The sequence below is a fragment of the Perca fluviatilis genome, chromosome 20, assembly GCF_010015445.1.
Source record: "Perca fluviatilis chromosome 20, GENO_Pfluv_1.0, whole genome shotgun sequence".
Classification (NCBI taxonomy): domain Eukaryota; kingdom Metazoa; phylum Chordata; class Actinopteri; order Perciformes; family Percidae; genus Perca; species Perca fluviatilis.
Genome location: NC_053131.1, coordinates 10,857,196 through 10,880,962, shown reverse-complemented (window position 1 = coordinate 10,880,962; position 23,767 = coordinate 10,857,196). Strand labels below are relative to the sequence as shown.

General features: G+C 38.9%; 2 protein-coding genes across 4 annotated transcripts; both read left to right on the top strand.

Annotated features, from left to right (window-relative positions):
* Nucleotides 1-235: 235 nt before the first annotated feature.
* Nucleotides 236-11,747, top strand: LOC120549513 (deubiquitinase DESI2). The gene is made up of 5 exons (XM_039786503.1): nucleotides 236-1,439; nucleotides 5,360-5,432; nucleotides 6,937-7,030; nucleotides 7,118-7,259; nucleotides 9,148-11,747. The coding sequence occupies exons 1-5, from the start codon at nucleotides 1,401-1,403 to the stop codon at nucleotides 9,385-9,387; spliced, it is 588 nt and encodes a 195-aa protein (XP_039642437.1). The 5' UTR covers nucleotides 236-1,400; the 3' UTR covers nucleotides 9,388-11,747.
* A 1,345-nt stretch (nucleotides 11,748-13,092) lies between these two features.
* On the top strand, nucleotides 13,093-19,981 carry srsf5a (serine and arginine rich splicing factor 5a). 3 transcript variants are annotated; one of them, XM_039786498.1, is made up of 8 exons: nucleotides 13,093-13,227; nucleotides 14,820-14,951; nucleotides 15,040-15,110; nucleotides 15,683-15,832; nucleotides 16,331-16,409; nucleotides 17,890-17,963; nucleotides 18,047-18,151; nucleotides 18,632-19,981. In XM_039786498.1, exons 2-8 carry the CDS (start codon nucleotides 14,826-14,828, stop codon nucleotides 18,954-18,956), a joined length of 930 nt encoding a protein of 309 aa, XP_039642432.1. In that variant the 5' UTR covers nucleotides 13,093-13,227; nucleotides 14,820-14,825; the 3' UTR covers nucleotides 18,957-19,981. The 3 variants fall into 3 exon arrangements, with proteins under 3 accessions (XP_039642432.1, XP_039642433.1, XP_039642431.1); XM_039786499.1 differs by having other exon boundaries at nucleotides 13,094-13,227; nucleotides 14,817-14,951; nucleotides 16,340-16,409; XM_039786497.1 differs by having other exon boundaries at nucleotides 13,094-13,227; nucleotides 14,817-14,951.
* Nucleotides 19,982-23,767: the final 3,786 nt, after the last annotated feature.

The window sequence follows — 23,767 nt, the reverse complement described above, 5'->3', positions numbered from 1 at the left end:
TAAAAGTGCACCCTATTGCGACAAAAACTGAACTAGGCCTACTAAAATTAAAATTGTGTCGTTTTAGCTAATTTAATATCCCAAAATATCTGCACGTCTGAATTGCTGCATTTTTAGATTTTAACCGTTTTTTACTAACCCATTTTAGTGAGTCAAAAAAACACTGACAAACAAACCAAACATGTTTGACTCCAACGGACGGTTCGGAAAAATTGGCTTGTTGAATGTGTCGTAACGGTTTTTTACGGGCGAGCACAGCCACAGAGGTGAAATTAAGCATATTTCAGCAGGGCCCTGGTTGAGAGAGTAAAGTGGTAGGCCAACTAGCTAGTCTTCTGTAACAGAATGTGCTCATGTACACCCACCAGCAGCTCTGTCTCCCATCAGCTGTGTGTGCATGAGGATGTTACTTCGGAGGCAGAATAGATATGATGTAATCTAAAGCCTCAGTCCCGACAGGAGAGAGAGAGAGAGAGAGAGAGAGACAGCCAAAGCCAGAGCTGGGTAACAACCGCACGGTACGGATGGATCTCGGCTGTTTTTGCACTTTCTAAAATACATTTGAAAAGCCTTCGTCGGAGCCGATGGAGTAAACGGTCCCGTGTTGTTGTGGAAGTCATGCCGCGGAGGTTCGTCCTCTCCCGACGAAGAGGATGCTGGATGCGGACCAGCCAGCAGTAGAAGCAGCACCGGCCGCGGATGCTGTTGGTGAGCATGACTCCCCCTCTCCATCAGCTCCATTAACCACCATGGCTCAGGAGTCCTCTTCCACAGCTGCTCCAACATCCTCCTCCGTGTGAAAATGCTCCGCTCTCCGCCTCCATCGTCGACATCGGTCCGCGCTAGCTGTCGCCTTTTCCCCCGTGATGACAGGCGGGCGCCCGCTTCAGATTTCAACACTTGTAGGCCATTTATGTCCGCCGAAGATCATATTATCACCGCGTCTGATATGACATTTTGAGCTTTTGTGATTTTTTTAAATTTTTATTTCGCAAATACCCCTTTTAGCAGCATTGATTTCCACTTTCAACAGATAGCTTATTTTTGGAGTCGGAAGATGGGCCGCGTCCACTGCTGCACCTCGATTGGCCCTGATCGGAGTTTCACGCTTTCCTGACTTTACAAGCCACAATGCATTTGTGACTAAGCTTCAGTTGTCTTGTTTCCTTTTGGGACATTTTCCTGGCTTTACTCGCCTTTCCCGCCACCCTGCAGAGCCCCATGCAGTATAGTTGCCCTGCGGGGGAATGAGCAGCCTCCATCCCTCCAGCAGACGCCCGCCCGCTGCTCCTGCTGTCCGCCGTGTGGCCCTGCTGTGACTTGACAGGGCTGTGGAGGTCCTGACAACTAGAAAACGTGAAAGGTGGGGACGGTTTGCCTTTCCAGCTCAGGTTTAAACCATGGCCAATGAACCTGTCATCCTTAACGTGTATGATATGGTAAGAATCCATCTCAACCAGACTACACTTACTTTTTTATTCAGTTTCATTTTCTCTTTCTGGCAGGGCTATTTGTAATCTGACACCAGCAGAGGAAGTGAAAGCACAGCACCACTAGAAATAGCAGGGCCCATTACACACCTGCTTCACAAGTGCACTTCACAGCTATGTTGGAAAGAGTCCAGTTGGACAGGCAGTGTTTTGCCTGCAGCATAAGCGTGTTTATGTAAATCAACAGTTGTGTGTAACAAATGCTGATTTTGCTACTTCTAAAAACTGTTAAATTAACAGAATCTTCAATGGAATTTGGTGAGCACAGTCACACCCATCTTCAAATATTGAAGGAAGGCCTTAGCCGGAGAGATATTTGGTAATATCACTGTATTTTGCTTGTGAAAAGGTAGGAACGCCCAGTGAAATGTGAAGTATTTAAGAAAGTAGATAAGAAAGAATAAGAAAATTAAGTTACATATTCCAACCTAAAGTCTTTGAAAATAGAGCTTCTGTCAACCCTCCGACCTCTGTCACTGTGCCCACAGGTCACATGACGCACAGCATACAAAAAACATATCTGCAGTGTGCATACACTCACATACAACCCCACACTAGAACAAGGATCTCCATTCAGACATTCATTGTGCCCACTGCCTGGTCTTTTCAGTCTGTACTGCTGAACAGCCTCCTGTGTGAATATTATGCAACATGCAACAGAATTACTCCATTTACACCAAAACAGTTGTGATACTATGAAGCGTGTTCATATTGATAAAGCTTTACTTCAACTCCCCATATTTAAAATTCTTAAGCTGTACATAGACATTCAATAAATTGTTTATAACACCATAATGACATTGTAAGCAGATATACAGATGTTATACGTGTATAATGTATTTGTCAATGATTATAATCTGTTTATCTGTAATAAACAGCTAATGAGTGATATAAACCATAGCTGTAATCATATTACATGATATGTGATGACATGACACAAATCTGTACTACTGTATACAACATTTATTAAACTTTTTATACATTTGCACAAATCACAAGCACAAAAGTTGGTCCAAAACTGTTAAAAAATGTGTATAAAAAAAAAAAGACATGCAGACTTTAGTGTTCATTTTTGACCTTGGTAAAAAAGTAGTTCTAGTAGTTATTAGCAATAAATATACAATTTATAACATTACAATAAGTAGTTCATGTACAAGTGTAGAAGTAGCTGCTTTGTTTGCATGCCATTTGAATGGTGCACCCCGCCACTGACAATGCAAACTACTGTATATAGGTAACTAAAGAGTTTCAATTCAATTTTATTTGAGAGTGTAAATACATTTAATTGCTCCAGCAAAAAAATAAATAGAGAACTAAAGTGAAACCGGATCTTCTTGGCTCTGTTCCTAAAGTAAGAAAGCCTCGTTCAAAATCCCATTGACATTTGTAGTTACTAAAAATACAGCCTTGGAACAGAGCCTTTCTTAACAGTGTGGCTTGTTTCCTATTATTAGATAAGAACGGTAGTTTAAAAGAAAAAAAAGATCTATGATGTTGTTGTTTCCTCAATATTGAAGTTTTTAGCTGCATTAAGCAAACACCATCTCCCACAGTTGGCTACACCTGTGTTATATTGTCAATCACTCATTTTCTGTTTACACACCAGCTGCAGATGCTGCACCACAGGAGTTATAGATGACACATACATGAATAAACTGAAAATGTCCTCATATGTGCTTCAAACTACACTGCATTGTGTTATAAATCATTAATTATATGTTTTTACCCATGACATAATGAAAATAATTATAGAAAGTCTGCAGTTGACAAATGACAGTCAAAGATGATCAATTTAACGCAATCATTTGTATTCACCAAGGTGTCGTGAAGCAGAATTCTCCGAATGCTTTATTTTGCTCACTTGACGTCAACTATTTCAACAAGTACCCTCATCTGTTGTTAGCTCCCCAGTCGAGTCAGCTTGCTCCATATTTTGAGAAATTGTACAAATGCAAAACAGCGGCAAAATATGTGAGACAGTAATTTAAGGATTACTCACACGTATAATCACACACTCGGACGCAAAGCCACTGGTGCAGTTTTTGAACTCTCGGCTCTCTCTTGGTTGTCTTGAAGTCGTCTCACAGATGAGGACCTCGGTGGGGCCCCGAGTGACAGCTGCTCAGAGAAGCTGATTTCATTCCAGTGTGGCTCTGCTGTCATGCAGGGTCTGTTGAAGAGGGAGAAAGTGATCACGAAGGCGGTGACAGTCAGTCTTAAATACTTTTCCTGAGAATAAAGCGTGAAGAAAGTGGTTAAGATTCGCCTGAGAGTGAATCATGCGAGGAGGGAGGATGATGAATCGATCGTCATCAATGTGACCGATGGACGTGTGTAGTGGCGGATGCTGCATCTGCATAGGGAGGACGTTGGAGGAGACGGCGTGGATCGTTGCAGCAGCGTTGGCATGCAACAAAGGGGGTTAAGGCACATCATCAGAGAACTGACTGAAAAGAGCTCCACTAATGTTGCCAGGATTCTTGTTTACGTACTGAGGACAAAGTCATTTCATTTGATAGTCAGCTTGTCACAATCTCATTTCACTTCTCTGGAAGAGTTCATCCTCGTGGATTATTTCCTTCCAGGAAGCTAAGAGCCGGTTAATAGATTTCCAGCAGTGCTCTTGGGTGTGAAATAGTAAAAGCTAGATAGCTAAAAAGGATAGAAGTCACATCAGACACGTGAGAAGACTCTGTTGACACAAAGTAAATAGGGGGATGTGCTTTTACTGTATCACTCTGAGTCCGGAAATGTCTTTTATTATTAATGGGGGACAGCTGGGGCAGTGTGGATAGCTCTTAGCATGTTTCCTCAGGGGTGGCTGAGGGTGCGGGAGTGTCAGTGGGTGTGTGTGTGTGGGGGGGGAGGGGGGAAGAGCTGTGGTCCTGTTATAAATGATCTCTAGATTGTCTGCAGTGATATGTGCTGGGTGGCTCATGGATCTTTTCTTATGTATCATTTTTCCTCCAGCAGTCTAAAGACTTGCAGGTCAAACAGATCAGAGACTCACTGGGTGATCGATTGTACATCAGCCCTTCCCTTGCGATGGATCAGTCATGGGTGTTTCCCTTTGTTTTTTCACTCTAGTGCATGCTGGGATGCCACCGGTGTTACAATCCTGAAAAGGAATAAGTCCACAAAGACAACAAATGAATGAATATTTGCTTGGAAATGCAGGTTATCAGACATTTTTATTTATTTAATCTTAATTTAACCAGGAAAGCCTCGTTGTTGTGGTGAAGATAGAAAGGAATAACAATGAGTCACAAACAACATTAAGTCACATTAGTATTCGGCAGACATTTTGTCTAACATTTGCACATACATTGGGAGCGGAGGCTCTTAGTGACAGGAGCTCGATCACACCAGCAACCTCACAATTAATGGTCAACTTGCTCTACCAAGTGAGCTACAGCCACTCCACAAAATCTGAATTACATAAAATGCATTTAATAAATCATGAATAAAATGGCTAATTAGAGTAATTCAAAGGAACCCATCCTATAGAAACCTAAAAACGGCACCTTAAAAGACCTATCTGAAGATACATAGGACCAATCTAATGCAATCAAACAATCACTTAATCTGTGTCTGTACCGATGTGGACACTCCTTGCAATAAAAGCGAATAAGTACAGTATATACCCTAAGATGTCAAACTATTCCTTTGGTTTGGAAAACCAAGTTCTTTAAATTAAATTAAACTAATTATCAAAAGTGCAGTTAAATCATTGTAATCCCCAAATTACAAAGACTGTGTTCCAGTATTTACTGTAGAGTTACTGTAGAGCTGCTGCATTGTGTCTCTACTGCTACAACACAAAATAACTCTTGATATTGATCCCTTCCTCTCCCTCTCTTTCTCTGCAGTACTGGATAAACGAATACACTTCCAATCTGGGTATTGGAGTCTTCCACTCAGGCATCGAGATTTATGGCAGAGGTAAGACCTTCCCTTCCTTTCCTTTATGTCTGGACTCTAGATCCCATTACAGCTTGTCAGAGCAGGACTTTGACCTGTGCATCACCATCTGATTAAGGTTTATAAGAGTGTGCTTTTACAGACGCAGATGAAGTCTGGTTTTAAAAATTAAATATGGAATTTTGCTCCCAATAACATGACCCCATTTCTCTGGGTTGAGTCACCGCTGACTCACTCTGTGGTGTGTGTGTGTGTGTGTGTGTGTGTGTGTGTGTGTGTGTGTGGTTTGATAAAGCAGAGGCACAAACCAGCGTGAAAATAGATCACTGTGAAATATGATGAAAATACTAGGGCAGGAAATCACTTCTTTTTGTGGAATTTCTGCATAGGATTTTGTGCTTGCAGCATATTTTTGCATAATGACGGCATGCATGTAATCATAGGCTATTGAAATTAATACACGATCACTGTCAGGTATAAACCTCCAACTCCAAGTGTGTTGAAAAAAAAAAAAACAGAATCGATGTCACAGGTTTTTAGGAAAATAGTTATATTTTAAATGTGGATTTTATCGAAAGACTAATGTACGAAGTATCTTTGACTTTATCCAGTGGACATTTGAAGAGATTTATATATGGGTTTGTGAGCAGTAACTTTAAGATAGTGGTGGAATGTCACTGAATACAGTCTCACATTGCCAGACCTATCCCCACAGTGCTACATTTACTCAAGTATATATATATATATATATATATATATATATATATATATGATATACTGTATTATGGATTATCATTGTTGACAAATGAATATGTGGGTAGCATTTTACTGTGTTAGATGGCCACGGTGGAGCTCTTTTAAGACTTTGTATAAACTGTTGTGTAGTTTAATCTGTAACAGTGCATCATATTTTATAAGATCATCATATGTTTTGTATGTACAGTGTTTGTATGTAAAGTAACTAAACCTATAGGATACATGCACTGTAAAAAGTTGAACTATAGTGAAGAAGTATAAAGTTAAATGCGTAAAATGGAAATATTCAAGTAAAATAGAATTACCTCAAGTTGTACTTAAGTGCACAACTTGCCTAAATATACTTTGTTATTTTCCAACAGTGGCATCTTAATACATCAAAGTAGAAGGCAAAAATAACTGCTTTAACATATTATTGATACAATTACTTTGTTTACTTATTTCATACTTGCATCCTTTCATCCACAACATTGTATTGTTGATTTCCCACATGGCTGAAACAGCGCTGTGTTGTTAAGGTGTATTAAATTCAAATTAAATTCAGAAGCTACAAAGCTCACAATGTGAGGTACTCTATTCAATGTGCTGTTCCCCCAGCATTCATCAATGTTCCCCACAATGCTGCTGTAAACACAGTGCAGAGAGGCCTGTGATTAGCCAGGCCTAATGATTTAAGCACAACGTGTCAGTGAATAATTGCTCGCTTCTGTGTGATTACAGTTGTTTGGTGATTCCATTGTGTGTTTCGCGTCTGTTTTTGTCCACACAGAATTTGCATACGGGGGTCATCCATACCCTTTCAGTGGCATCTTTGAGATCAATCCCGGGAACGCCACTGAATTGGGAGAGACATTCAAATTCAAGTGAGTGTGCTCCATTTTAGCATACAGTACTCTGAGAGGTTGTCAATGTTAATGTGCGCTGATATGTCTTTTTCTGCTTTCAAACAGGGAGGCCATTGTTTTGGGCACCACAGACTTCACAGAGGAGGACATAGATAAAATCATGGAGGAGCTCGGTAAAGAATTCAAAGGCAACGCCTACCATCTAATGCACAAAAACTGCAACCACTTCTCCTCCTCGCTGTCTGAGGTCAGTCCCGTACCGCTTTTACTGGCAAATTTTTTTTTGGTTTTGTTCCTACATGTATGTAATAGAAACTATAATATACAGGACAGTTCTGAGTTACAACTACACATAAGTAAGTTGCTCTCCTACATATCTATATTCAACTCTCCAAGAAGCAACTTGAGATATGAGCTCATGATCTTAACCTTGATTATATTTTGAGCATTGAAGTATATTTGGGATTTTTGGATTTGGATATCTGGTTACTGATGTTTTTATACTTGCACCTTTATTGATATTTTATATGTGTACTCTTTTCTACTTTGTAATGCAACTACAGTTCTAGTTTATCTTATCTTAGACAAAAAGATCCGATCACATGAAAGTTTGTCCACTTAAAAGGGCACTCAACCAATTTGAAAGATGAAGGTCAGTTTAGTCATGAAGAATACTACTCAGCCTGTGTAAACAGTTCTGTTATGGCTTCTGTGGCTCTGAAGGGAGCCTTCTAAAGTCTGGAAAAATAACAACTGTTGCTTTAGGGATGCCAATGTCAGTCCACCACTTTGATGCAAACTTAAATGTCTTAACACCTATCAGATGGTTTGCCATCAACGTCTTTTCACATTCACGTCCTCCTCAGGATGAATTGTAATAACTTCACTGGTCCCTTAACGTTTCATTTAACGCCGTTGCAAAACTCATGACATTCCCATCATCCTCAGCTGTACTTTGTATTCAATGCTAATTATTCAATGTTAGCATGCTAACATGCTAAACTAAGATGGTGAACATGTTAAACATTTGACCTGCTTAATGTCAGCACGTTATCATTGTGAGCATGTTACAGCACAGCCTCATTACCGCTAGCACGGCTGCAGACAGCTAGTCTTGTTAACCCGCATTACAAAACAAAAGACCCTCAGTTGCATCATGGGATTGTAACGTGTAAAAGTCAGGATATCTCGGCCTTTGCTGCTTTGATTTTGACCATTCTTTTATTGAAAAATAGAATCTTGTGAGACCCTCAACCTCATGGAAGAGCAATTCCAAATTTCTGGAATGACTCTTTACTAAAATTATTATTGGTTATGTTAAAACCATAGAACATGAGTCCATCCACACATGCAAATGTTTTAACTAATGGTACTTTTATTTAATTGAAATGCACGTGAGATGTCTTTGCCTCTTTTGTGTTTGTTTTGTGATTGTAAATTGTTTTTATTTGTAACATACTTGTTCTGCTATCTTGGCCAGGTCTCTCTTGAAAAAGAGATTTTATATCTCAATGAGACTAACCTGGTTAAATAAAGGTTAAATAAAAAATAAAAAATTAGGGCTGCTCGATTAGGGAAAATAATTAAAATCACGATTATTTGGGTCAATATTGAAATCACTATTATTTAACACGATTACTCATTGACTTTTGTAAATATGTTGCATTTATTGAAGTTAAAAAAAAACAGTTTAACAAATCAACAGTAAAAACAGTAATCAGGGAATCTAGGCAGCTTCATGATAAGCGGATGTTTTGTTTCAGGACTGTGTCCTTTTGGAGGTCGGTGGGCCTGCCACACTTTTGCATACTTCCCAGAGAGAGAGATAGGCTGAAGTAGGCTTTAGCATCTGTGTTTTAGGCTTTGTTTACCTTAAAGGTTCAGCTAATCCTAACGCCTCCAGCATGAGTTCAGCTACACCTTCAGGAAGACAGGCATTTCAGAAGTTGGGATGGCACCCACCCTGTACTGTGTGCTCCTAAATTCTCCTCAATTGAGTGTTCATTAAACGCTTCTGTGTAATTCATCAAGTCTCCTGAACTTTCTTCACGTATGGGAGTTTCTCTTTAATATGTATTATATACTTAGACAATATGACAATATGTTTCACATCAACCTATTTGAACTTATTTTAGTTGCTGTGTGGACGAGAAATCCCTCGCTGGGTCAACAGACTGGCGTACTTCAGCTCCTGTATCCCCTTCCTGCAGAGCTGCCTACCCAAGGAGTGGTTAACCCCGGCCGCCCTGCAGAGCCACATCAGCCTCGGCCTCCACAAAGAGGAGCATAACGAGTCCAGCGACGAGGACCCTTCGTCGCCGCCCGGAGCGGCTGCCAGCGGCTCCTCCCACAGCTGTTACCACACGAGGGTGTGAACCGCCCGACATACAGTACACTGACATCTGGACCTCCCTGCCACCTCTGCCAGTGGCTCAAGTGGAATTAGTAGGCTTGAACCACCAGCTGACCTCATACTGTTTGCCCTCTGAGTAAAGAGGAAGGAAAAGCAGCTGCTGCCAGAGGACTTCAGACCTACAGAGACCCTGCGGGTCCTTTCTGCAGACGACAAGATGACAAACCTTTGACCTGAGCACTGAAGCGTGGCTCAGACTCACACAACAAACCATTTGTAGATCTGAAGTTTGCAGTACATTATTCTAAGTCTTTTCCATGAACTTTGAAACCTTTGTCAGCCTTGTTCCCTGCCCTACCTTCAGAGCTGCTTTTGTAGAACAACTAGATAGACAGCTGAGGCTACTTATAGGGACATTACCAGGAAAGTGCTAATCTGCTCAATTTCAACAAGTTCTCGTTCAATAACCTCGATGTGGCCTTCAGTTGATATCGTTGACTCTGCTTTTATTGTATGGAACTTAAGTAGTTGACTTTGGCCATTTTAGAGGGTTTAAAGAGGATTTGATTGTTCCTCGAAGTTCAGTCTGAACTCGTAAAAATGTTGCATGTTGAAAGAATTTGACAAAACGTCCAACTGATCTGAGACGCCACACTTCTGATCATATCATCAAGTATTTCTTCTCCTTTTTTCTTTTGTAAAAAAAACAACAAATGATTCAACCTGGGACTTGTTTTAAACAGCGAACTGGCAGTTAGCTGCCAGTTTAACCAGTTCATAGTGTAAACAATCAAGGGCAAATACTGTTCAGTTTAAATAGTCGCTGTTCATACAGCCTCGGGTAGCCCAGTCACTATCTGGGAACTTCTCAGAGACACAAACACAAAGAAAGTCAAGCTGCTACACTGACAATTATTGACTTTTTAACCCAGTAAAATGTTTGTCTACGGTTTTATATCCATATGGTCTTTATATTATAATGGTGTGATAACTTCCAGGCTAGGAAATGTACATTTACGCCTGGAGAATGTTCCTCTATGGTACTCGTTTTATCACCTTTTTCACCATTAAACCAATAAAAACTGAGCAGTGATGAGAAAGAATAGCAGAAAATCAGTATTATACTTTAAAATACAGTAATCCTTAAAGTAATGGGTTCTACATGTTAGGAAATATACTTATTTGCTTTCTTGCCGAAAGTTAGATGAGAAGATCAATACCATTTTTATGTCTGTATGGAAAATATAAAGCTACAGCCAGCAGCTGATTGGCTTAGCTTAGCATAAAGACTGTAAACAGGGGGAAACAGTGAGTCTGGCTCTGTCCAAAGATAAGAAAATCCACCTACTAGCACAGTGAAAGCTCACCATTTAACACGTTACGTCTTGTATGTTTAACCAAAAAAAAAAAAAAGGTGTAAAAACGATTTTATACAATTTCACAGATGCCCCCACCCACCTATTTCCATTCTTTATGCTAAGCTAAGCTAACCAACTGCTACCTGAAGCTTCAAATTTATCCCACAGACATGAGATGGGTAGCAAACTTCTCATCTAACTCTCAGCAAGAAAGCAAGTGTATTTCCCAAAAAAGCTAACTGTTCCTTCAAGACTATATTTTTAATTTATTTTAACTGTGAACTGAACTTTGACACGTTTACAGATACAAAGCATTTTATTGATAGTAAGCAATCCATTTTAAGGAGTTACTCATACATCTGAATTTTGCTGCGGTGAGAAGTTCAGATACTCATAAAGGGAAAACATGATGTCATAAAGTTATTTGTCGTAATTGTGGTTTTAGCATACATGCAGGTAAACAACCCCACTAATGACTATTCCCCCTTTAATGTTGATAATGGTGGTGATTGCAATGATGATAATGATGTTTAAAAAAAAAAAATGCATATTAAGTTCATTGAACCAGGCCAGATGGGATCTTAATGTTGTCCCATCCCTCCTACTGCTACTGTAGTGGGTTCATGGACAGCTAGCCTTTCTCAGGAAGGAAATCACATAACTCGTAATAGTGACAGTCATCTCATTCCTGCTGAACACCTTGTTAAGTGGGGTAGGGAAAGTGCAAATTGATGATTAGACTTCTTCATGTTACTAAATAAGCTATATTGTTATTTACTTTTGATGTAGTCTTACATTTCACCAAGTGTAATGTGTTCAGTTTTTTGGGGGTATATTTTGAGTTTGCAGGAGCTGTACAGTCATTAGTAACCCGTGCTCAAAAGTCTTTGGCACTTTCTACATAGCAGACCAGACAGGTATTTTGTTTCTATCGCTCTGTATCAACCATAACCTTTTATTTCCTTTTCCTAACCCAAGACAATTTCAAGAATGATGATATAGAATAAAGAGACAGAATAACAAAGAAATGTTTTGCTTCTTCTGTTGTAGCCTATATGGGATGGGGGCAATTTGAGGATATATATACTGTGTAATTTATTGGAGCCTTATTAAGGATGTTTATGTTATGTAATATGTATCATCTGTTAAGCTCAAATATCAATATCGGTGTCTGCTTCAAAAATCCAGTCTCAGCCAGGCTACATGCCCAGTGGTGGAATAAGTACTCAGATATTTTAGTAAAGTTACAGTCACAAGTAAAAGTCCTGCATTTAAAAACGTTATTTAAGTAAAAGCACTTAAGTGTTAGCAACAAAATATACTTAAAGGACCAAAAGTTAAATTGCTCATTTCAGAATAATGTGTATTGGATTATAATTATTGTTGATTAATGTTAACTTTAATATTGCATTCCCCCTGGGGATTAATAAAGTCTTATTGATACAATAATATCATAATTTATTTGTTGATTGTATATTGTATTATTCATCTGAACCTGGGAAAATTGTAATTGAGTAATTAAAGTTATCAAATACATTTTGTGGAGAAAAAAATTATTTTCCTCTAATTAAGAACATTCTAGTGTATATTAACTAAATTATGATTATTATTAGTAACTATAAAAGCAGCAAAGTCGTGAACTTTAACCGAGTTAAGATGATGGGATTACAATTTACTGGCACTGTACCTTGTACGATTGATCGACTGATTGATTATTGATTGATTGAGTTAAGGATTAACCATGGCAGTTCAATGCTACTTTATACATGATGAAAAAGACAGTGTCAGATAAATGTGAGACTTGTAACTGCAAGGAAACTGCTGATTAAAGGGGTTTTATTTAAATAAAACAGGTTTAATATGCAGAATATAACTTCTTTATAAAGTTGTTGTTGTTCTTAATGTATGTAAGGTTGTTTAAAGTCATGATGTTACACACTCCGGTACATTAGGTGGCGGCATGTCTCTTAAGAGTTGCCCGAAAATAAAACTAAAGAAGACTAAGAACCGCGGCAGTTAATGACATAGATGTATTATATTAACGGTTAATGGTAAACATGAATGTATAATAATGTCACCAACCCATGATAGACTGTAAAAATAAGGACTAACCCCAGAATATTTGGCAACGTGAAGGCAGCAGCGCATTTCCTATTCACCACAGGATTGCAAAAATGCACGGGGAAGGCATGACCCGCCCTAGTCTCCCTCTGATTGGCTCGTCACCTGCTCTAGTTGGGTTGGTTAGGTTTGGGCCAAAGGAGTAGGATTGGTTAGGGTTAGGGTAAGAATTTCCGGGTAAGCGAATCAGAGACAGAGTAAGGCAAAGTAGGGTGGGACATGCCTTCCCCTCCCTGGAAAATATTCGCTTCCTGCCTCTTCTCTTACTCTTTGGACTCACTCGCCATTTTGTTATAGTTGAGTATCACTTAGACGGCTCAGTTAAAGTTGCAGCGTACCAACGACGTAAACATCACAACCGGAGACGGAGAAGAAAATAATCGGTGAGAATGTGATTTAATAAATCGTCTTAACTGTATGTGTTTTAAAATAGCTAACCGTGGAGTTCGTATGTTCTGAACAGAGAAGTCTTTGTAGCTAACGTCAGGTAGCTAACGTTAAGCTAGCTGTAGTCGACCTCGAGGCGAGCTAACCACCCTTATGGACGCACCGTGAAATAAGCGAAATTATTTCTTTTTAAGCGGAGTAAAGAAAAGTCTGCTTTAGCTTAATATTAGACGACTATATACGGATGGTATTTTTTAATCTTTCAACTTTTAATTTATATTTTCAGCGACGCATTAATTTAAGGTGCGATTGAGACAGTTGAACGTTAGCTAGCTAGCTGACTTAGCAACGGTATTACCATCTATGACGGTATCACCGTGAATCCTCGTAGTAAAGGACTTGCAGGCTAAAGTAGGGCCTATACGATTGTTTCAACCGAGATAACTCAGTTCCTAAGAATTTTTATGTTAAATTGGCTAGCTAACGTTAGATGTATCAAAATACTAGTTGATGGACTAAGTTAACGTTATTCTTGAAGTGTAGCTAGAATTAACTAAATGTTCATTTTTTGCATGCTGTGGTGCAGCTGTTGAATTGGATTGCGTGCTACTGAGATGTGTTTTAAGACACTAGCTAGCTAACGTTACAGGTGAATAGGGATTTTAACTAATGCATATCACCACACGGCTTTCCCAGTTGATTACTAAGATTAAGACTTATATATATTAAGTTTTCTGAAATTTTGTGTTTAAATTTGCAAATGGTGCATTATCTTAAAATATGCGCTAATTTGCATAACGTTACGTTTCCTGACTATTGGATAAAGTCAGGTTCGAAATTCTTCATTTTATTGACATATTAGATTTTTTTGTATCACTCCATAAATCAGGAAATACTGCCAACAGCCATTAATAACATTTTTAACCACGTTTTTTAGGTTTAAAAAAGCTTTGTTTGATAACACAATATTAGAAATACCTGAGTGTAATGTAAGACTGTTTGCCTGAAATCACGATACAACCTTCAAAATGAACATAGATGTTAAATTTAACTTCTTTAAAAACATCCATCAAAAATAACCATAACGTTATAAACTGTTTATAGGGCTTTTTTATTACATTGCTTTAAGTTTAGTCAGGTGCAAAGAAACCTAATAACAGGGAGAGGGGTATGAGTTTTAGGGATGATTAGTTTTCGGTTTTGTGAGATCATGGGGGGCCTTTTGAAAGTAAACTACTATAGTGAAACTGGTTTGGCCAGATAAGACTTATGTGTCTTGTTGTTCAGGTTTGCTCAGTTTCACTAGAGTTGGTTTCAGTCTAGTCCTGGCTTAATGTTACACAATTGGACCCTTTTTATGAATTGCACAACTTCAAAGTCTTGAACACAGGATCTTGTCTGTATTTTTCATCAGTAAAATATCTGTTACTAATTAACTTTGAACTTGTACATACTGTGAAATATCTATAATTAACTTCTGGATAAGTGAAATCATCGTACTGGGCTTCAAATATTAAACTAGTTTTACTTTACTTTTCCTACTACTCTGGTTTAATGTTTACCTGGCCTTGTTTTCCCTTCTCAGCAGATAACAATGAGTGGTTGTCGTGTCTTCATCGGCCGCTTGAGCCCGCACGCCAGAGAGAGAGACGTGGAGAAGTTTTTCAAGGGATATGGACGGATTCGGGAAATCAACTTGAAGAATGGATTTGGCTTTGTGGTGAGTGTGCCTGACCACTTTGTGTGAATTAAGAGTTCTGATCCTGTTTTTGTGTTTTAAATAACCTTTTTGTCTCAACTCCTCTCAGGAGTTTGATGACCACAGAGATGCAGATGATGCTGTGTACGAGTTGAATGGCAAAGAATTGTGCAGTGAAAGGTAAAAATTTAATCTTACATTGCTTACTCTTAGCATGTTGACACAGACTAAATGGTGGGTCCGTAACCAAAATGAAGTACATCTGATTTCAATCACTGTAATACTTTGGTTTATACTATGTTTGTTGTAGCTCCTGTTTAACCTTTTTTTGAGGAGCATGACTCATTTCTTTATTTGGGAGGACAGAATTTAGTCATACCAGTGGTTATTACACATTTAAAAAATGTGTAATAATTGACCTATTTTATCTAGATAGATTTACTTAAATGCAGGGCTTACAACGGCTCGTCTTACAGTAAAATCACCAGCATGTGTCCTACGGGTGCTTAAGTTTCAGCATTTGTCTCGAAATGACATCACTACAGACGTTCTGTTACCTGTAAAGCAGGAGTCCGTATTTTTTATTTTTTTTAATGTCGTCTGCCCTCACAGAATGTATAACTACATCGCTGTGTGTATATCATGGACCTACCTGGCAACCTACATTTCCTCCTTCATAGACATGTTGGAATCATTTAGTTTGTTATTCATCTGATTGTGTTATCCTAAGGAATTGTCGCTCTTCTTTTCAGGGTCACTATCGAGCACGCTCGCTCCAGAAGAGGAAGAGGTGGCGGCCCTGGAGGAATGGGACGTTCCAGTGGCGGCGGCTTTGGTGGTGGCGGAGGCGGCAGTGGTGGCGGTGGCGGCGGCTATCGCCAATCTCGCAGCAGTGGATCCAGGTATATTTGCCCTTAAAATGAGTTTTCTCAAACCTTAACTAACTAGTAACTTACTCTACTCGTGAGTTTTTGTCAAATTTCCAGTACAGTTAAAAGAAGTATTACAGATTTCTTACCCCGTTGTGACTATTTCAGGCCAGTGTGTTTTGTCCAAGTACACAACTAGTAAAAATGAGTTAGAAAGTAAGAAGGGCTTATGCTCATTAATGTGGCAGGAAACACCCCTACAAAAAGGTGTATGACGTTACTCTTGAGTAACATTAATCAAGATAAAATCATCTGATTTATGTGAACCGGTTGTTCCTCCTCGGAATCAAATACAAATATTGACACGGCTCTTTAAATACAACACAGGTGACCATGAAGCAAAACCGGTTGTGCTGTGAGAATAAATTCTGTTGAATTTTACTTTCTGTATTTAATACAGGGCTAGAATGTAAAACATGAATCTTTTCACTGAAAATGTTGTATTAAAGTCTTCTTTTTTGGTTTGTGTTGACTGGACAGGTATGGCCCTCCTGTACGGACGGACCACAGGCTTATTGTGGAGAACCTTTCTTCACGAATCAGCTGGCAGGTAAGAGATTACTAAACTTTCTTATTCATGTCTGACACTCCTTTAAAAAAAAAAAAAAATAATAAATAAATAATAAAAAAAATTCTTTATAACCCTGTATTTTTCTTTTCTTTTTGTTTTTTAAATGAAGAAACATTCATTCGATCAAGCTGGGTTTTGTCTCTAGTCAGATTACAAAAAACTAAAAGTTAATCAGCCAATTACAATAGAAATCACCCAGTGTGTTTTTTATTTTTATTTTTTACTTTCTCTACCTACTTTATTTTGCAGACAACAGCATGTTACAGCTGCAGATAAGCATTCTCACCAAAAACATTTAACTTGTCTTTTTTTTAAAACAGCTTCTCTGATATGGTTTCCTTTTTATATCAGAGGTGTATGCACCCCTCCATGGAGGTGTCAGAAGTGTGTAGCGCCCTCTCCTGGTTGTTTTTCTGAATAGTGTCCATTTGGTGCCTCTCCTTACACGCAGTTGCCGCCGGTCTAAAGTCTTGGCTGGGCCCCGTAGCGGGTGAAAGTGGTCTAGCGCAGGATACGGTAGCCTTAGGAGGTCCGTAGCCACAGTCTGGAGGTTCTGTGGGCAGGCACCCCCGACTGCTGTAACCCCCCTCAAATCCACGGTCCCTACACTCTCCCGTTTGGGTCTTTTTCTGTTGCTGATGGAGCTGGGGGGGTGTTGAGTCGGGCGCACACCCCTCCTCCTACTTGCTCTCTGGTGGTTCCTTACTTGTGGAGGCCGGATGCTGAGTCAAGGCCGAGGTCGTTTCTCAAGGGCTTAACACTGCATTGGTTCCCATTTGCTATTTGGACAAGTGGCTCTATGCTTATATCTTCCTGGGTATGGAGCGGTAAGTAGCATAAAACTCATGTGATTGGGTTTGTTTAGGGTCGGGTGGTAAAGGGGTGTAGATTTACAGTCTCAAATGGGAAGGAGGCAGTTTTACAATGTAAACACTAGGACTTTTTAAGCCAAATAATTTTGTAGGTCATATAAACCAAAACTTTGTCCACTTACCCAAAGTACTACTGTCCTCCTACCACCAATAAATACACAGGTTCATCTCACATACTCAGACACAAAATCCAATATTAACTTATACGCAACAATGCATCAAGGTTTAGACCTGAATACATTAAAACCCTTACTGCTGTGTTAACCTGTCAGGCGTCTCACTGTGGAGTATGTTTCTTTGCTGATGCAAAATCATGGAGCCAATTAATGGGGCTTTTAAAACTGTTTCAGTAAAGGCAACACTTGTCCACACAAAGCATTTCCAGTGGCTCTTTTGTTTACATGCCCTCCACTGAAATGGGAGATTATCACAGAGTGACAAAAGTCAGCATTAGATAACCCAAGTTTCAGTGTGTGTGCTGGTTTCTTGCTGCCTGCTCATTTCTCTCCTCCAGGTCTTAAAAGGCTCTCACTGGCACCCCATTTTTTTGTTCTCTGTCACTAATCCTACATTATGCTTTGAAACAGGACCTGAAAGACCTAATGAGAAAAGCAGGTGAAGTTACCTTTGTGGACGCCCACAGGCCCAACAAAAATGAAGGGTAAGTTTCTCTTTTGTTAGTCAAACTCAAATGGTCTTCGTCTTCAGAGTTTGGTCCTAATAAAAGTTTCTGCTTATATACAGAGTGGTTGAGTTTGCCTCCCGAAGTGACATGAAGAATGCCATCTCCAAGCTTGATGGGTCAGAGCTGAATGGACGCAAGATTAAGATCTTTGAGGACAGCAGAAGGTGAGTTACTTTATTCACTATTTTTCTTGAAGACTTGAAAGCTGTGCTTGCTCTTTTGTGGCCCCCCAATAGTATTAGGCAAAAAAGTATTTTATTATGTAGAAACCTGCAACAACAGTTAATGGACCACTCATCACATGTCAACACTTTGCGGAATAGTTAGACATTTAGGGAAATATTTTAAAGATTTATTTAGAAATATAAATCTATTGTAGCTTTGCCCAGTGTTCAACTTGTTTGCTCTATATCTTAAATTCTTTAATTGCTTATTGTGTACTGAGTTTTTCCCACCAGTGATCCAACAGAACATGACATGATTTGGGTGTCAATCCCAGACTCTGAATTTTTACATAAAGACCCTGCCCAGTGCCGTTTGAAGATTGCCATGTTTTTGTTTCTTGTATTGTTAGGTCTTAACATAGTCTCACTGCATAATTCCACAGGATATATATTTAAAATGACTTCTCTCTCTTCCAACAGTCACAGCAAGAGCCGCTCCCGCAGCTACTCCCGCTCAAGGAGTCGTTCCAGAAGTCGCAACCGGTCCAGGAGCCGGTCCAGGTCTGTAAGTCGCACCCCCGAGAAGAAGACGTCAGGAGGGGGCAGGGCCGCAGGCAGATCCCCCTCCAGGTCCAAGTCTCGCTCCAAGTCTCGCTCCAAGTCCCGTTCCAAGTCCCGCTCCAGGTCTCGCTCCCGTTCACCTGCTCCTGCTCAGAACAAACAGTCCCGCTCCCGGTCTCGCTCTCGTTCCCGCTCTCGTTCCCGTTCACGTTCCCGCTCCGCCTCTGCAGACAGCAAACACTGAGATTGGTACACCTGTCGGCCATAAAATAGACTGATAGTTGCTCACCACAGGCCTGTATGGTGGCATGTGATTTATTTTTTTTTCTGTTTGTTTTTGTTGCAGGGGAGGAAATCACCTTTTTACATGGCTATTTTTTTTTTTTTTTTAATATCTTCAGTCATTAATGTGACTACATTGGCTTTTTTTTTGTTAGTTTGGATGTGCTTCCACAGGAAAAATACTTTGGTGTTCCTATTACTTAATGATTTCCCTCTTTTAAAATCCCCTTTATATTTTGATGAAATACTTAGTGATGGATACAATTTTGATTAGTGATGCTACTCCATCCTGCAGCCTGTCCTCGCTGTCTGCCATGTTATGATTCCATCCGCTCCCCTGTGCTTTGTCCGAGTGTTCACAGCAGTTCAAGGTTCGGTGGGAATGGCATTCATTCCCCAAAATGTTTTATAGGTATGTTTTTGTTTGTAACGCGAGCCCCTGGCATTGCCGTGAAACTGTGACTCTGCTTCTGATCTACCAGGTTGCATTCACCGCCCTGATGTGTGAACATAAAAATGCAAACATCTCAGTTGGTGGTTTATTTCAGCCTTATTGTGTAATGTTGGAATCTAGCATTAATTTTGTTCGACACTGGTGTATCAGGGTCTCGTGTTAGTGATTTATCTTCTTTTTTATTTCCTTTATCTCCAGCCTCGGCCGGTATGTTTTTGTGGGTCTGAACATGAGTGTCAGTTTCAGCAGGAAGGAATGTCTCTGAATAACTTTATTGATTTGATACTAATAAAACACTCACTGCATATTGTCATTTAATTTTTTAGTAATGTCCAGAAAGAACGGTGACTTTTTTTAAAATACATTTTGTGAATGTGGGTCTAGAGACTCGTACGTATTTAAGTCTCTGCAGTTCAACCGAATAAAGCTTTCACAAACTGTTAAATCTGTCAGCCAACGTTGATTCTGTCCTGCAATTATTACAGCACAAAAGTTGACCTCCAAATGCAAACCCAAATAAAACTTGATTTATACACTGTCAGTTTTCTTTAATAATATAAATAAATCTGATTTTTGTTTTAAATATTTCTATCTAGTAAGATAAATGAAGATGCCTGTGGTTTACATAATATTCTCTTATTAAATGTAAAGGCTGATGGAGTATAAATATATAGTGGATGTTGACAGACCTAAAAAGTTAAATGACAAACCCCAACAACACCCCATCACAGTGCACAGAATTATTTATTCACTAACATGTTAGATAAAACAGACGCATATGCATCAAAGCTGTAGTACAGTAATGTTGAATAGATTATAAAGCAGCCAATGTAGGATATAAAAGAACGGTGAATTATTGTACTTTGATGTTTTTAGGTAATATAAATTTGAATATCCTTCACTTGTAGACGATCCAAAAAGGGACTGGTTAGAGCTGGGTGCCATCGTACTGAGAGGAGCTCTTAAATATTTTTGGAAAGCTTGTACCAAAAAGTAATTTTTTAAGGGAATGATTGTCCTTGCCTGCAGTAGTGGAATGTAACTAAGTACAATTACTCAGGTACTTTAACAGAACTTTGCTTTTCATGCTACTTTATACTTCTACTTCACTACGTTACATTTTAAAGGAAAATATTGTACTTTGTACATTTATTTGACAGCCTTTGCTACTAGTTATAGATTAAATGTGATGCTTTGTTATGAAATAAGCTACATAATATAGACAAGTAGATATATTAAAGTAGAGCTTAAACACTAGATAATTGTTTATTGTTAAAAGGATCCCCATTAGCTGCCACCAAAGTGGGACAAGCTAGTCTTCCTGGGGTCCGCAACAAAAAACAAAAAAAAAATATCACTTGGCAATGATAATCTAAAAACAAAACATTGTAGACATCATTATAACATCATCGGAAATGATTCAGAATAAGTTATTACAGTATTACTTTCATTATTACATTCATACAGTAAATCTGTCCATCCCCTACTCACATTTTGAAATAGTGCATTCTCAGATGGTACTTGAAAGAGACTTTGCTGTTCATTTTACGTATATTCAGCGGGCAATTATTCCAAATGATTGATGGCACGATAAATAACTGTTCTCTTTAAAGCGTTTGATTTTGGGCGTGGTAACATCAGCTGGCCATCATCAGCTGACCTAGTCAAATGAGAAACATCTAACAATTTGGTTCTATAAGAAAACGGGTTGAGAAGAAAAAACAGTGTTTCTGAAAAATGTAGTTGTATTGAAAACCAGCCTGTTCTCTACCGTTAACCATGAGAGTCGACGGTGCATACTGACAGTGTGTGTTCTTCTTATTGGGACAATGTAATACTAACCTGGCAGCTCTGTTTTGGGCAGTTTGTAATTTCTTTAGTTGACCTTTAGATGTAGATGACCACAGGTGCACAATAATCCAGGTTTATCCAGATTAATCGATTAGATGATTGACAGAAAATAAATTGGCAACTATTTTGATAGTTTGTTACATTTTCTGCATGTACTTTAAGTACATATTCCTGATTAAACTTGCTTGCTTTTACTTAAGTAGCATTTTCAATGCAAGACTTTTACTTGTAACAGTATTTTCACAGTGTGGACCTTTTGGGGGATTATTGGCCTTTTATTAGATAGGATAGCTGAAGACAGGAGGGGGGGGGATGACATGCAGCAAAGACCAACGGGTCGGACTCGAACCCGGACCACAGCGGAAAGGACTGAGCCTTGGTACGTGGGGCGCACGCTCAACCAGGTGAGCTACCAGGGCGCCCCAGCAATAGTAAGCTACTTTTACTTGAGTAAGAATTGGAATACTTCCTCCACCACTCTTTATTAATGTATTTGGATTGTAAAGGGAACATGAATTGACCCACCACATTATTAGACTTTTAAATCAATACAGCCATAACAATGTATGTAAAAATACTTAACAGATGTTTACTTTAGCTCAATTACCAATGATATATACATCATTTATGGTTGATATTTGCCATTTACCCCTGTGAGATCACATTTATGATCATATGATCATTTTAGTTTTTTTGTGAGAAAAAAAGGAAATTCAATTATAAAAAAGGTAAAAAAAAAAAAAAAAAAATATATAAACAAGATTTGTTTTATCAATATTGGTGCTTATTTCTTAGAATTTAATCAGAACAGGTGAAAGTGCCTGAAATGTAACAATTTTGTGACTTTGTGTGGGAACAGCAGGTGCAGAAAGACAACATAGTTTCATAGCACCTACGTTTAAATACACTCGGGTCCCGAACACCTCATATGTAATAGTTATGTGTTGGAAGTGTACCGTGTGCAGACCCAAACACCATAGAAGGGTTAAGTCTTTCTTTTTTTAATATATATGAGACTTTAAGAAACACGTGTGCTACCAAGGAAGGACTTCTAGTATAAGAGAGGGAGGGGTGGCCATTGATAAAACAGACAAGCTACTTATATACAAGCTATCAATGCATTCATATGATAACAGCTTATCCACCAGCTCATATTAATCCTTAAAGTGACCACGTCCTGTCATACAGAATGGTTCCTCCTCATGAGAGTAAAGAGTTAAACACATTGCACAAGATTTCATTTTACAAAATGATGTACTTGAGAACAAAAGATCATTTAGTATTTCAACTTCAAACTGATCACCACATGGTGGCAGTACCTGTTTGTAGTAAAATGTGATCAAACTGGAGAATACATGGCAGTTTGCAAAATGAATATGAGTAATCAATATTCATTATTATAATAAATATTAATTTACTTATTTATAATTAGCAAATTGCTGTCTTGTGTGGGAGCAGGTTTGGCCTAGTTTCTAAAAGTGGCTGATTAAAAATGTAGGCTACACGAAATTGCATAATAAGGGGAGAAAATGAAACTCCTACATTGGTTCTCTTTAAGCAGCACAGTGACATGTGAAGGTGAGTGGCTTTGCAGCAGTAGTGTGCCTGTGTTTCTGAATACTGTGCAGTGACATTTTTGGGAATTGATCTAGCGACACGGCTGGTGTCCACGGATCCACCCAGACCCGCACCGGCTGCACTTGCCAAAGAAGTGGGCAAAATGCAGCTTGGAGAGACCTTCAATGACGTTTTTCCTGGGAAAAATATGGGGGGTGGTTAATGCCAGAGACGAGTCAGCTAGGAAGACTGATGGCAGTGTCATTGAAATGAAGGTGGAAGCAGATTAGTGCCACCCATAAGAAAAACTATCTGCTCAGTTTCTCATTATAATGATAACATTGTCTAATTACACAATGTTTTTCTGACACATTTACACCTATGTTTAATATTTCAATTTTTCTACTTTATACTTCTAAGCCAATACATTTTGGAGGCCAATATTGTTTCCGCTACTTTTATTTTGACAGCTTTGAGTGAGATTATTAATACCAAATATCAACCAAAATATATAGCCACCCAGCACTACATAAAATAGGTAAAATTCACCTTTACCAGCTGCAACATTAGTGATGTTTACACATTAATGCATCAACAACTTTAATCCAATAATATAATAAACATTATTCTGAAGTGGGCCATTCTGCATAATGGGGTACTTTAATCGTTCATATTAATGCTAATACATTTGTACTTTTACACGTTGAGTTTGCAGGACAAGAGTATGTGGTATCAGTACGTTTGTACTTCTTCCACCACTGTATAAAAGTAGCAAACATAACAAAAAACAATTATTGAAAGGGAGGGAAACAAATTTCAATTATCAGTCACATGAAGATTGAAAACCATTGAAACAAAGCTGCTTTGCTGGCTTCTCCTGCCTCTCCTCCCCACCTCTGCGTGGCACTAAT

What these genes read in the sequence shown, in the direction of transcription:
- LOC120549513 (XM_039786503.1), top strand. Translation starts at nt 1,401, where the DNA reads ATGGCCAATGAACCTGTCATCCTTAACGTGTATGATATG. An exon ending in CATCGAGATTTATGGCAGAG is followed by an intron (nt 5,433 to 6,936) that starts GTAAGACCTTCC and finishes TTGTCCACACAG; the next exon opens with AATTTGCATACGGGGGTCAT. An exon ending in GGAGAGACATTCAAATTCAA is followed by an intron (nt 7,031 to 7,117) that starts GTGAGTGTGCTC and finishes GCTTTCAAACAG; the next exon opens with GGAGGCCATTGTTTTGGGCA.
- srsf5a (XM_039786498.1), top strand. Translation starts at nt 14,826, where the DNA reads ATGAGTGGTTGTCGTGTCTTCATCGGCCGCTTGAGCCCGCACGCCAGA. An exon ending in AGAATGGATTTGGCTTTGTG is followed by an intron (nt 14,952 to 15,039) that starts GTGAGTGTGCCT and finishes AACTCCTCTCAG; the next exon opens with GAGTTTGATGACCACAGAGA. An exon ending in CTTCACGAATCAGCTGGCAG is followed by an intron (nt 16,410 to 17,889) that starts GTAAGAGATTAC and finishes GCTTTGAAACAG; the next exon opens with GACCTGAAAGACCTAATGAG.